Source organism: Erpetoichthys calabaricus, chromosome 1 (genome assembly GCF_900747795.2).
Source record: "Erpetoichthys calabaricus chromosome 1, fErpCal1.3, whole genome shotgun sequence".
Lineage (NCBI taxonomy): Eukaryota > Metazoa > Chordata > Cladistia > Polypteriformes > Polypteridae > Erpetoichthys > Erpetoichthys calabaricus.
In genome coordinates this window covers 174,633,704-174,649,003 of record NC_041394.2, presented here as the reverse complement: position 1 = coordinate 174,649,003, position 15,300 = coordinate 174,633,704, and the positions used below count along the sequence as shown (strand labels likewise).

General features: G+C 39.3%; 1 protein-coding gene across 2 annotated transcripts in view; it reads left to right on the top strand.

Annotated features, from left to right (window-relative positions):
• Positions 1-9,772, top strand: part of panx2 (pannexin 2) — a 28,171-nt gene extending 18,399 nt beyond the window's left edge. For both annotated transcript variants that reach the window (XM_051924453.1, XM_028808816.2), the window contains exon 5: positions 6,237-9,772. In XM_051924453.1, coding sequence (XP_051780413.1) covers positions 6,237-6,475 — 239 coding nt within the window. In that variant the 3' untranslated portion in view covers positions 6,476-9,772. The remainder of the gene's footprint in view (positions 1-6,236) is intronic.
• Positions 9,773-15,300: the final 5,528 nt, after the last annotated feature.

The window sequence follows — 15,300 nt, the reverse complement described above, 5'->3', positions numbered from 1 at the left end:
CCCAGTCCATTCTTGGATATTGAGGCACACATAATTATATTTCCTCCATGCTGGCCAGGGGCATCGACTGTAGCTCTCATGTATGATGTTTTGTGTCAGGCTTGATGCTCTTGGAAATACTGAGTCTAGTCTCATACATGAACACAAGAATGTGAGGAGCAACATCTTCTGAAGCAGAAGAGCTTCTGTAGTTCCTAAGAGGTGAAATATAAGCACTAATCTTAAATTAGACCGTGAGAGAATGGGACATCAAGAAAGCATGTGGCCATTATTTAAAATTTTATTTGCCTCACAATCTTACTCATCCTGTGTCATAAAAAGGCAGTTGCCTCTGGTCAGTATCCATCTCAGCAGGTTCCTCTGTATTGAGAAATTACATTATTCCTAATATTTGTGGCAATTCCAGTGAGTTTAACCTGAGGAAGCACTTGCATCACTTGTTGTTCCAAGATGTCAGACAATCCCCTTTGGTAAGTTAAAGCCCCAATTTATCTGAAAAGCAATTTATGCATTTACAGTAAATGGTATAACAATACCAGAGCAACACAATTTGTGAAATGTGTGCTTTACATATTTTGACAAATGATGAAACCTTTTTGTATCTGCTGGTTTATTCAATGAATAGACACCTTAATGTATTTCGGAGTATCAATCCATTTCAATTGACATGACATCCACAATTTGTAACTGTAGCAGTTCAGTGAGAACTGTACTCATTTAATTAGAAAGCTGTACTAAAATATTTGTAATTTCTGAAAAACTGTTATTCTGTTGTGAGCAAGTAATCTAATGGTGTGGATTTTCAGTTCTCAAATTGTCGTTTGAAAATTTGACCAAAGCAACTGAGAAAAACTGTAATACATGTAATATAGATAAGTGCAATGGATGAGCTGAACACAGGAAGACAGTCCACTAGCTAAGATGATCACAGTCTCAGGTGAAATTGGACCAAAAAAAGTCGTTAAGAAACACAGAGTCAAGAACTATAGCATAAAACCTAGCAAAAAGTTCATGCCAAAAATGTAAATGAAGCTGGAGAAATCTGGAGGATACCGGAGGCTGACTCAAGATATGTGTGGGTAGAGATGTAATTGAGGGGCCCCCATAAATTTGACTGAACAGGTCTCAGATGACAGTTGAATAATGGCCGTTACTACACAGCAGCCGCAGTTGTGATGGGGATGAGAGGGTGTATTGAAAATGGTGTATTTGAATGTGAGGTCTGACCTTAGGCAAAAGCTGATTTACATAAAAAGATGCATAGAATCTTATTTTCTAATCATCAAAAGGGCTAAACCTAAAATAACAAATGTAACGATGTAATAACTGTCAATCAAAATTGTTTTATTTCTTATTCACTCTTAAATGGTAGACCAGTCCAAGAACCAATGGACTAAACAAATCAAAATTGTCTCAAAAGCCAAAAATTCAAATCTTAACATGATACTGTAGCATCAAAACAAGACTAAACTGATTAGAAGACAGTTCCTCACACTAAACACCTGCTCACATTTTCTTTAAATGTCCTACATTTGCTCTTAAAGAAGGAAACCTTTTGCTTCTTAGATTTTTCTCTAGGCTGGTTGCCCTGTAAAGTCCTCCCTTGCTCTGCTTTTCTTTTTATTTTGTATAAAATGGTTCCCTTTATCTGCAGGCACATGTGCACTTGTGGCCTTGACAGTGATGCCCTTGGCAATGCAATTCTTTATCCATGTTATCAGAGCCTAAAGTTACAAGCACCAGGACAGAAATGAGCAGAAGGGAAATAACAAAACTCAAGATGCTCAGATTCTGACCCAGAATGCCATGTTTCAGCCAGCATGTCTCGCCTGGCTGGGATTCCAAGTGTCATCTCTTCTTGGTTTTTCATTATTTTATACAATTTATTTGTGTTAGTGTTTATTTAATTTATTATGCACATCTTTCTAATTGTAGGTTGGAAAAGGGGAAGGGTTTTAGTGGGTGGTCCCATAAGGGGGCGGGGCCACCTGCCCATTACCACCAGGAATGGCCCTCCACCCTATTTAAGGGAAGGCCTCCCATTTGGAGTGGAGTAGAGAGTTCTTGAGAGTATCTTCGTCTTTGCGATCGCCTTTTAATTTTCTGGATATCGAACCTGTGTTTTGTTTCTCGACTTCATCTGTGGATCTGTGTTTTGGGAGAGCGTAACTGATTTCTTTGAACCTCTGCTCCGTCTTGACTTTGATTTTTGGGATACTGTATTGGGGCTCTGTTTTCTGTGGTTACTCTTGCCTTTCAGGCAACTGTTTGTGTTCTGCAGAGCTTTGTACCTGCACAGGCTTTTATGAAAATACAGTAATCCCTCGCTATATCGCGCGTTGCCTTTCGTGGCTTCACTCTATCGCGGATTTTATATGTAAGCATATTTAAATATATATCGCGGATTTTTTGCTGGTTCGCGGATTTCTGCGGACAATGGGTCTTTTAATTTCTGGTACATGCTTCCTCAGTTGGTTTGCCCAGTTGATTTCATACAAGGGACGCTATTGGCAGATGGCTGAGAAGCTACCCAACTTACTTTTCTCTCTCTCTCTCTCTCTTGCGCTGACTTTCTCTGATCGTGACGTAGGGGGATTGAGCAGGGGGGCTGTTCGCACACCTAGATGATACGGACGCTCGTCAAAAAATGCTGAAAGATTATCTTCACTTTACTCCCTTCTGTGCAGCTGCTTCGTGAAGCGACATGCTGCACGGTGCTTCGCATACTTAAAAGCACGAAGGGCACGTATTGATTTTGGGTTGTTTGTTATTATCTGTCTCTCTCTTTCTCTGCTCCTGATGGAGGGGGTGTGAGCTGCCGCCTTCAACTGCTTTGTGCCACGGGTGCTTCGCATACTTAAAAGCCAAACAGCCCTATTGATTTGTTTGCTTTTCTCTATCTCTCTGATATTATCTGCTCCTGACGCGCACTCCTTTGAAGAGGAAGATATGTTTGCATTCCTTTAATTGTGAGATGGAACTGTCATCTCTGTCTTGTCATGGAGCACAGTTTAAACTTTTGAAAAAGTGACAAATGTTTGTTTGCAGTGTTTGAATAAAGCTCCTGCCTCTCTACAACCTCCTGTGTTTCTGTGCAAATCTGTGACCCAAGCATGACAATATAAAAATAACCATATAAACATATGGTTTCTACTTCGCAGATTTTCACCTTTCGCCGGGGGGTCTGGAACGCAACCCCCGCGATGGAGGAGGGATTGCTGTAAACCTTTTATTTCTATTAAGATTTCTGTCAACCCTTTGAATTCGAGTATGGGTATTTTGATGCTATTTCCCCCCTCTAGTGGGCAACATTGGAAGTGTTTATGCAGTTGTGCTTTTTGAACTTGGCCACTTCATGACACAGAGGGTATCAGGACATTGAAAGTGGTTGGATATTTTCATCAATTCAGAGCAAACTGCCACTTTATTAATTTTTTGCTGTTCATTGGAAGAGAATTACAAGGTAGATGACCTCAATGAGTTTAAACCTTTTGCAGCATTGAGACATATTTTGCCATTCACCTTTTTGTCTGTTTTCTGAAGTGTTCTAAAGTGTAGTAATTGGCTGATCCCAGTTATAAGGATGGAACCGAGTAGCAACACTTTCTGAATTAGTGGGGCTTCTGTAGCTCCTGCGAGGTGAAATAAAAGCACTCATCTTAAATCAGACAGCAAGGGAATGGGGCAGCAAGAGAGTGTTGTGGCCATTAATTAAAATTACTGCATTTCATGAACAGTGGATGTTAAGTGTAATGAGGCTTGAGTTTCTGGACAGGATGATTTGTTTCACTGCCTCAAAGGAAAGTCTATCCAGTGTTCCTGCATGGCAGCAGAATGGTGAGAAGTTACATGTTCATTTTATGAATAGGAAAGTGCTGTCTCTGTCTGCAACTATATTTCAAATTTGTCTTCATCTTGTTCTCTTCTGGTTTGTTCAATTTCCCACTGAAACTAATGACTTTGATATTTATTTAAAACTTTCTGAGTGACTGTAAGAAAAGTGACTGGTTTGGTATATACTGTATTTCTCTTGTGTTACATATTTACTGTCTGTGCTACATGCCTAAGATGGGATGAAAAATAAGTAATCAACATAGACCTCAGCATGAATGTTTACAGTGCACTATGCAATGCGTATGTCTTTGTTATATGCCATCTAGTATGGGATTTGCAAAAGCAGTGTCACTGTGATGAACCTTCTATTGGAATGACAAATGCAATGCATTTAATTATTAAAAATGTTTGTGATATGCTATCTTGTGGAATGACAGAGACATAGCAACCAGATGGGCACAAAGACAGACACCCAGACACTTATTATTTTATTAAGGTGGATTAAATTGGGTGTGGTCAGCAGGAGGCACAGCCACAGACCCTGAACTCAAACAATACCAAGGACAACAACATTTAAAGAAAATAAGGGCAGATTTTATAACAACATTATAGTAATACATGAGGGCACAGTGTCTTGGAGATAACTATGTATGAAGGGAAAACATACAAAGAAAAACCTTTTAATTTTCTCCTATCTACTGTATATTGAATGTTATTCCTTCTGTGGCCTCTCTTCCTCTCACCAAGCGAACTCTTACCTACTGTCCTCCCAAATCTGTGTTTGTCTGCCATATGTATGTAAGAGATTTCTAAGCCCCAGGTACAAAACCGCTTCCAGGTCAGGACCAGGAGACACCTCTTAGGTTAGGAATAAGCTAAGAAACTCCGAGATCACACTATCAGGGCTCCCTAGTGACTCTAGGTGTCCTTGTCTTCTGTTAAAGAATCAGATCATTCACTGGATACTTCACCTTTATAAGAGGGAGAAGGTAGTCAGATAAGTCTCCCTGCTGTCAGGTACCAGCATTTGGGCTCCACCACAGTTCTAGAATTACACTGATGCTCTAGAAGTAGCAGTTACTGAAGCTTCATCCTCACTACTGGGACCAATTGTCCCCTGTCAAGGGTGCCTTCGTAGTAGTAGTACATAGTAGCAGTCATATTGTCACATATATAGAAAAGACTGAAGTCCTTGTTTGCATGTGTGACCAACATTCAACACCTATCAACTCTCCCCAGTGGACAACAAACAAAACAATATTAAAATACACAACTTGATTTTATATCACTGGCACTGAATACATCACCACTGTACCTGCCACCTGAGAATCCTATGCCACAATTCCTGTAATGCAATATTAAAAAGTATTTACAGTTATGGTCCATTCTGGGCCTTCTTTTATAAGAGGTTACACTATTTGTGTAATTTCATCTTTTATAAATTTTATTTTTTTTTTTCTTCTCATTTTCATGCTTGTTTGATTTTCCCTTTTGCAAGGAATAAGTTACCAAATAGCTGAAAGAAAGCCCTTAATTTAAATCTTCATTTAATGATATTTTAAGAACATTATTTGAGAAGCAATTGATGAATTGTGTTCAGAGGAGTGGCTTTTTTCTTATAAAAAATTCTTATATTTCAATTCACGCAGGTTACAAAACATTAGATATGCGACACCTGACACCTTCAAAGGTTGTTCATTTTAGTGTGATTGACTAGAGAAATCAACAATTTAATTTCTCTCTTTACACATAGAATAGTCTCAAGTCAGGGTTACAGGAGGCTGGAGCCTATCCTAGTAGCATCGGGTATAAGTCAGAAAGTGTCTCTTGACATAAGGCCTACACACACACACACAGACACACAGTTTAGCATCAGAAATCACTCTAATGCACAATTTGGAATATGGGAGGAAAGCCTGACTATCTGAGAAAAAAATCCACTGAGACATGGAGAGAACATAAAAACATGACAGACAGTGAAGCTCTGATACAGCAGCACTAACCATGGCCTCACCCCATTCTTTAAATGTCAGCTCACTGGTTGGTTTGTTCCCTCACTAAGAGACAATGTGAGCTTGGCTTAGACCATCATGAGACAAGTCAGTTTTGCCCTTTTGATGGTTTGTTTTCACATTGTGCACTGAACCTTTGCGGGAAAGCCAGTGCTAAGTCATTGTACACAACCCAGAGGGTAGTCCTAGCTTTTACTCTGTATATCAACTTTGACAAAATAATCCATCAAAGCTGTAGAACTTTGCTTTGATAATTGCCAACAGTGGTGTGGTCACTATGATAACTATTGTGATGAAAGGGATCCAGCTCAGCCAATCATTTCATAGCCTTTCTAATGAAAATGTTGGTGGACAAACACCGTGAGTAAAACCCTCTTTGTGTCTCCACAGCCTCCAAGGAATCTTCATCTAGATGTCATGTCTCCTCATCACCTGGCCATGCCCAGTCACCCACTGCAGTTTGCATCACTGCCAAAACCAGCGTCCCTTTGGAAAAAAATGTGGAGCCTCTGCGAGCAAATCCCACCCACTTGAGTGCACACACACTTTATGAAGAAGATGAGCCGTCACTTGGCATTGAGCGACCTCAAGGAAGAACTGGTGAACTAATTGCTGCAAGCAACTTTTAAAGACACATACCTTGGACTTGTCGTATAAACATGCACATGTGTACAAATGGTTTGAGTTATGGTCTCTGATGCTCAGTGCGTCGCCAACACTTTTGGTTAGTCTACCTACTGAATCACTAGTGAATCTCTAAGTCATATTCCGTTTCATATACTCACAATATGTGACTTGACTAAATTCTTTCTCAGCTCTGAAATCTAAGGAGGACTTTTCATGTCAACCCCCATGTACCTATCACTGTTCTTCCAGTTCAGAATAACTCTTGGTGTGTCTCTTAATAACCAGTTTAGAACACGAGCTTTATGGTTAGGCTTACATCCCATGGCAAGAAAGAGTCTGTAAACCCTGTGGAATTAGCTGGACTTCTAGATTAATTACCCATATAACATAGTCTGATCTTCAACTATAATAGAAAAACACAGTCTGTTCAGATTAATAACACAGCAAACACTTGTAATGCTTCATGTTGATATGGAATACAGCATTCTAAAGATCTAGAAAAAGAACATGAAAACATATTTAGTATCTGGTAGTACGTTCTTTGGTAACAGTGACCTTCACCAAACAACTCTTGAAGGTGCTTATCAGGCCTACACAATGCTTAAGAGAAGTTTTTGACTTTTTCTTCTTACAAAAGTGTTTCATTTCATTGGAATTTCTTGAGTGAATCAGGTCTTTTCAGGTAATGCCACAACATCTCAATTAGGCTGAAGTTAGGGCTCTGTCTTGGCTCTTCCAGAATACAAATGTTCTTCTGTTTCAGCCATTATGTTTTTAATTAAGTCCTGTGTTTTGAATCATTGCCTTTCTGTATCACCCTGTATCTTCTGTTAAACTTTAGCATACAGGCTGCTATCCTGTCATTCAAATGAAATGCTGTTTCCTTTATAATAGAAGGCAGTCCAGACCTTGATGCATCAGATCAGTCCTTGCCCCTGATGCTTCCTCCACCATTTTTCAAGGTTGGGACAAGGCTTTAGTGGCTGCTGTACATTGCTTTTTCATTCCAAACACAGCATTGCACATTTCTGCAAAACAATTAACTTCTGTCTCATCCATCCACAGAATATTGTTTCAAAAGTGTTTTGGAACATCTCTGTGACCTTTTGCAAAGTTCAGGTAGGCAGTCGTGTTTCTTGGAAAGCAGTGGTTTTCTCCTTACTTGAATGCCATTCTTGCGATGTTAAAGTATTTTTCAAGTATGTGGCATCTTTCTATAATGGACACATGAACAGAAACTTAGTCAAGTTCAAATGATTAGAAGGTCCTTTTGCTGTTACCCAATGGTCCCCTTTCAGCAAAGAATTGATTTGATCTTTGCAAGATGCCCACTCCTAGGGAGAGTGGCAACAATCCATAATTGCCTCCATTTGAAGACAATTTTCTACATTTATGCATCTCTCCAGTTCTTCATTAAACATCGTCTTTTGATCAGGGAATAGCAGTGGCGTAGCTACATCCAGGGGGCACTGAATTGATGTTCCCCATTGAATTTTGGCAAACAGGAGGGGGGCGCAAAATCTTCAGTTGTCCCCGGGTGCTGAAAACACTAGCTACGCCTCTGGGGAATAGTTCACATGAACAGGTCTTTCTTGAGAAGAGCAGACTTTGTCAGTAACCAGCTTTGTGTGTCTTTTTCATGAGTGGGGCACTTCCAACCCATACCTTCAATCCCTGACTCCAGTTAGGCGAGAGATTCCCAGATTTTTTCCAGCATGGTATGCAGATATTTAGCCAATGCGTTCAGCATTGACAAGAAGCAGTGCAAATGTTTTTGTTTAAGCATACTGTGTGTGTGTATTATTTCGACTTAGTTGATGATCAGATCATATCTGCATGAGTAAGTAATGCAGAAATCCAGGTAAATGCAAAAGGTCAGCAAATTTTTCTTGCAACAGTAACCTTTCAGTTCAGCCAGTAAAATTCATCATGACCTTTATGCCTTTCAAAATTCAGATTGTATACTAATGCTATTATTTATTATTAGCGAGTCCCCATTTCACAAACTGGCTCTTAGCTGTCACCGAATCACCTTCAAACTCTGCCTCTGTCTTAGACTGCTCTTGGCCTTTAGGGTGTTCCTGAGTCTCCGTCCAGTTTAGCCACTTCCATGTAATGTATCTTTCAGTGATTTCCAAGTTTAGTAACTGAGTAATTCTGAGGGATTCGGGATATCAGTCACTGATCTCTCATATACCCATTGTCACTTTATATTTCAGGCACTAAATCCAAGCCTAAATTTCCTAATTGCCAGCTGACTCCCACTTGTGTCCTAGGATCATGTCCCAGTTTACTGGCTACTTTGTCTTGGATTTACTGGCACACTCAAAAACTGATTCTCTGCTAGTCTGTAAGATTTGCTAGTTCAGACATGACCTATTTGAGCATCCATGGGTTACCTAGCAATAACATTTAATCCTCTCCTGAGTGATTTTTCCATGTTTAGCACTGGCTCTCAAGGTTTCCCAAATGAATTTCTCATTTTAGATTAGTCTTCTCTGTGGTTGTTTTCACTGGATGAGACACAACTGCTACACTACAGTGACCTCACCTGTGAGGTTAAAGGTGCTATATACAGTTGTTGCGCCTGTTAAACAGGGGAAAATCTTTTGAAAATCAAGTAGTTCCTGCTGTATGCTTTGCAAATTGGGCAAGTTTGTCTATCTACTCTGTAGGGTGCTTACAGACAAGCAGGTGCTTAAGGTCAGCAGTCCAAATCATTATCGGTGTCCATCTCTGAATGGACAGTCACCTGCCAGATGGGGAGGTTTATGTTTATAAAGCTAAGACTTGCATGCTTGTGGTAAAGGAGGTAGTCGGTAAGAGAACATCTTCCCTACTAGAGTGACAGTCAAAAGAATACTGGGTTTTTTAGGTGACCAAGGTTAAATCAGTACAGTCAAGTCATCCTCCCCATTGTTGTAGTAGTGATGGGGGTGTATGGTGGGATAGCAACAACTGTCTACCAGACCAAAACATGCTTGTCTATTGCTAACTGCATAACTTATAAGAACAGTAAAAGGATGGGACCACATGTTAAGGGTCCTCGGAAGAAACTTGTCAAGAAAGCAGGAATCTGTCATAAGCTTGTAGACAAAGCTGACCACTGGATGGACACTCATGTTTGTCAATTTCATAACTGATTTCTATCTTGATCATTCTTCTGTTTTGAACTTTATAAATGTACAATGTATTATTTTATGAGAATGTATATTTTTTCATTTTATGATAAAAATGATATTATTCTGCTACTGGTACACAATAAAGGAGGTTCAGGAAACCAAGAATTGATTCTGTTACTGCTGGGATGTTTGAGTCTCATCATGTTGTACATTATGATCTGACTTGAATACTAAGCTTTACACTTCTCCTAGCCATCTCTGTGGAATTGGAATGTTCTTCCCATGCCTACATGGGTTTTTCCTTCCTCATTCCTAATTGTATATGTTTAAAATTAATTGACAGCTCTAAGATGGCCCTGTGTGGGTGGTTCCTGTTATACATGGCTGTCCTGTCCAAAGCTGGTCCCTCCTTTGTGCCTGATTCATGACAGCAAGGGCTCCAGCCCACCCCCACAACCCTAAATTGGAGTAAGATGGGTCGTCAGTGTGTTTTTAAAATGCTTCTGTTTTATTCACTGCCTCGAATTGTGTCTTAAAGTCACCTCATTTTTTTACTTCTTTTGGCCAGTGTGCCTTTAAATCCATCTTTTTCCTTGTTTGATTGATGGACTTGCAGTTCACTGACTAACCTGCAGTGAATGTATTTAGACAGTCAGTTGTCTCAGCAGTAGAAACCTTTGACCTGGTTTGGAGAGGCGCACAAGCGAAATTTGAAAATAGTAGTGAAAGGGTTAAGTAGCATGCTGTGCTTCACTAGGCAGTGGAAGCAGCCAGTGAGATTCGCTGTACGTGCGAAGAATGTCAGTGAAGGCGATCCTAAGTCAAGTCTAAACGAGTGCCATTTCCGGCACATGGTAGCTCACTGCCCCCAGTAGTCTGTACACAAGGGGCATGGGGAAGCTTGCCACCACTGCCAATTTTGTTCATTTGTGTCTTTATACAGGAAGATCATATAAAGAGGACAAAAAGGAAATGCAGTACAGTAGAGTACAATAAAGCAGAGCAAGAGATGACAGAAAAGCAATTTGAAAAAAAAAACAAAACAAACTCTACATAATAGATGTGAATAATGGTTTAGAGAAAGCAAAATGAGTTCAAGAAAGACTGGCCAGAGAAAAGACAATATTGTAGCAATGAATATAAGGACCTCTAGAGGGGAGCAAAAACCTCATAAACTACTAAATGGGCAGAAATACAAGGGACTGTGCTATGGGGTAAAACAAGGGTGTCAAACTCAGATCCTGGACAGCTACAGTGGCAGTACGTTTTTAGTCGAGCCACTTTTTAAACTGTTTACTGTTGCTAAAGGAAGACAATTCTTTTGTCTTCATTTGGACTGCCTTGTACTTGAAGATTTGGAACATTTGTTTGTTTAGCTACTGGTTAAGGAAAAATAACACTGGTCTACAAAAAAATATTTTTTGTTTGCTACTGGGAACTTCAGAGTAGCTCTTTATTAAGTTTTTTTAGACTCATTTCATATATGAAATCGGAATTAAGTTAGCAAGTCAGATTTTTGGAAATATCAATATAACATATCAACAAGATATCTGGAGTTTGAACTCTGTCCCACCAAAATTGTTTGAATGTGTTTATTCTGAAAACAAACCAGAAGACGATACCAGAGACACGTTAAAGTATATTTATGTCAATTTACCTCAATATAAAAGTGAGGTCAGCATGCCCAAAAATGTTAGAGGCACTCGCTTTTGCGCTTGTACTGCACATCCGTCTCTCTTTGCATGAACCAACAATAGTCACCCATCATGCTCGGAGTAAATTTTTCCTGATATCGGTTTTCCATCACCTTTGTATCTTGATGAAATCTTTCCCCATGCTAATCTTACATCGCTTAGATTTGGTGGGAAAAAGTCAAGATGAGAATGTAAAAAATGCGTCTTTAGTGACATTCTGGCTCCCGCAAGCTAATATACTTTCAGCATGTTCTCCACAAGTTCCGCATTATTCTCTGCTCTGTGACTGTCAAGAAAATTTTGGACAACGTGCACGGATGAGGGTGCTGATTCAGTTGGCTTCAGTTTCCTTTTGAACTCATCGTCAAGCATCAGTTCACAGATTTCAGGGCCAACAAAAACACCTTCCTTAATTTTGGCTTCACTTTTCTTGAGACCAAACTTATTTCTTAACTGCTGAAACGCATCGCCTTTACTGTCCAGTCACCCTAGTTGTCCAAGACCTGGAACATCATAACTAAAAAACGTTTTTCAGATTTGGAGTCAGCAAGTGAAATTTGTTAAAGTACAGGTGAAAGAATCCCAGTAGCAAAATGCTTGTTGACCAGTGTAATGATAAGGTGCCAAGTAAGCATTTCATCAGGTTTGCTCCTGTGTGCCCATCATATAATAGCAGTTTCAAAAAAATATTTGAACAGAGAAAGTCTGAGAAGCAGATGGTTATGTAAATTTCCAGTGTGTCAGAATGAGAGCGCTAACAAGCTATTGAATTAAATAACCTGTTTTATTAATGTCAAGTTTTGACTTCTAATTAAGAAATTGGATGGAGTGAAAAGGGTGGTTCTCCAAGAGGTAAATTTCAGATCTCCGAGTTAGCTTATCTGATCAGAGTTTAAGACCCTAGTTGTCAAACTATGACTCTTTCAAACTGTCTTGAAAATGCTGCACAAAGCATACCCCCAATCAGATGTCAAATAGATCAAGAACTTATTTCAGATGTACAACACCATGCATTCATGGTACAAGTGGCATCAAATTACACCTCATCTGAATTTTAAAGCCATGCCATCTTCTCTTCACCAAGTTCTCTGGTGAGAAGGTGAGATTGCATAGATTGGCCCATACATGTCTGTTTAAAATCTGTGAACGGTGCTTACCAAAATGTTTGCCATTATCTGGTTTAAAGAGAATAAAAACAGATCCATTAGAGGGGAGTGAAATGAAATGAACCAATATATACAGTAGTTATGTGCTTTAAAGAGGTGTTGTCACTAATCTAAAAGGATTTGTGGAGAAACTGACAAAGGCATACAACGTCTCATTGTCAGGTTCTCTGGTCCTTGACTGGTAAATCTGGCAGATCCCAGGTGAACACAGAGGTGCAATTTTAAATAAAAAGTGCTATTTATAGTGCAATAGATAAAAACAGTTCAAAAAGTATACTTTCCAAAAATGTGAAAACAATAAATAGTTATTAAAATGTATAAAAATGCACAAACAAAATATCAAAAAGGAAAATCTTGAAAACTGAACACACCCAGATTTTCTTCCTTTTAATTCAGCCTTTAGTTTTGTTTCGTCATCTCTCTCACTAAACCTTAGGGGGGTCACTAAGCTTTTTGTTACAATAGAATTCCAGCCCCTCTCATTCAGCAAAGCCAGTTTACATCCATAAACAACCCTGAGTGACCTCTGATTCTCCCAGCTTCCCCCTTCTACATTCACACCAAACTTTTATAATCTTCTCTCGTCATCAGCTGACAAGGGAGCCGATCTAATGGCAAGCGTTTTTAACATTTAATTCCTTTAATTTGATATCTGCTTTCAAAACGTTTATATCATGAGTTTGAAATTTGATATCAGGCTTTTCATTTTTTTTTTTTTTTTCGCTATCACATTTGATGTGATAATTTAATTAATTTGATGTCGCCGTTTGTAACAAACATCGTCCAACATCCCTTCATGTGCAGCTAAGAGAATACAGGTATGTGCCATTTGAATTAATCTTTATTTCATTTGGTCATATTTGGGTATTGTCCATGTAGAGTTTCCTTATCCTTTACAGGTCTACCTGGTTTTCTGCAGATTGGATTAAATGGCAATTCAAAATTTACTCCATGTGAATGTGTATACAGTTAGGTCCATAAATATTTGGACAGAGACAACTTTTTTCTAATTTTGGTTCTGTTCATTACCACAATGGATTTTAAATGAAACAACTCATATGCAGTTGAAGTGCAGACTTTCAGCTTTAATCCAGTGGGGTGAACAAAACGATTGCATAAAAATGTGAGGCAACTATTTTTTTAACACAATCCCTTCATTTCAGGGGCTCAAAAGTAATTGGACAATTGACTCAAAGGCTATTTCATGGGCAGGTGTGGGCAAGTCCGTCGTTATGTCATTATCAATTAAGCAGATAAAAGGCCTGGAGTTGATTTGAGGTGTGGTGCTTGCATGTGGAAGATTTTGCTGTGAACAGACAACATGCGGTCAAAGGAGCTCTCCATGCAGGTGAAAGAAGCCATCCTTAAGCTGTGAAAACAGAAAAAACCCATCCGAGAAATTGCTACAATATTACAAGTGGCAAAATCTACAGTTTGGTACATCCGGAGAAAGAAAGAAAGCACTGGTGAACTCAGCAAGGCAAAAAGACCTGGACGTCCACGGAAGACAACAGTGGTGGATGATCGCAGAATCATTTCCATGGTGAAGAGAAAGCCCTTCACAACAGCCAACCAAGTGAACAACACTCTCCAGGGGGTAGGTGTATCGATATCCAAGTCTACCATAAAGAGAAGACTGCATGAAAGTAAATACAGGGGGTGCACTGCAAGGTGCAAGCCACTCATAAGCCTCAAGAATAGAAAGGCTAGATTGGACTTTGCTAAAGAACATCTAAAAAAGCCAGCACAGATCTGGAAAAACATTCTTTGGACAGATGAAACCAAGATCAACCTCTACCAGAATGATGGCAAGAAAAAAGCATGGAGAAGGAATGGAACAGCTCATTATCCAAAGCATACCACATCATCTGTAAAACACGGTGGATGCAGTGTGATGGCTTGGGCGTGCATGGCTGCCAGTGGCACTGGGACACTAGTGTTTATTGATGATGTGACACAGGACAGAAGCAGCCGAATGAATTCTGAGGTGTTCAGAGACATACTGTCTACTCAAATCCAGCTAAATGCAGTCAAATTGATTGGGCGGCGTTTCATGATACACATGGACAATGACCCAAAACATACAGCCAAAGCAACCCAGGAGTTTATTAAAGCAAAGAAGTGGAAAATTCTTGAATGGCCAAGTCAGTCACCTGATCTTAACCCAATTGAGCATGCATTTCACTTGTTGAAGACTAAACTTCAGACAGAAAGGCCCACAAACAAAGAGCAACTGAAAGCCGCTGCAGTAAAGGCCTGGCAGAGCATTCAAAAGGAGGAAACCCAGCATCTGGTGATGTCCGTGAGTTCAAGACTTCAGGCTGTCATTGCCAGCAAAGGGTTTTCAACCAAGTATTAGAAATGAACATTTTATTTCCAGTTGTTTAATTTGTGATTACTTTTGAGCCCCTGAAATGAAGGGATTGTGTTAAAAAAATGCTTTAGTTGCCTCACATTTTTATGCAATCGTTTTGTTCACCCCACTGAATTAAAGCTGAAAGTCTGCACTTCAACTGCACCTGAGTTGTTTCTTTTAAAATTCATTGTGGTAATGTACAGACAGTGGACAGAGATTGTTAACATTAACAGAAAGTGTAGTTGGTTTACAAAAAATATTTACCATTTATTCTTTTCTAAGACATGTTCAGTGCAATACAACTTTTGACAAGCACCTCTGGATATTTTACTAAGTCTAAATGCCTCTTTGGATGATTGACAATTTGTTGTCAAAATTTTAGTTTAAGCTGTTTGCAAAATTTGTTCAATAAAAAGGTTCTATATTTTGGCAGCAACTGTCATGCAATATGGTTCCTTTTCTTCATTAGTGCCTCATTAGTGTCCCCTC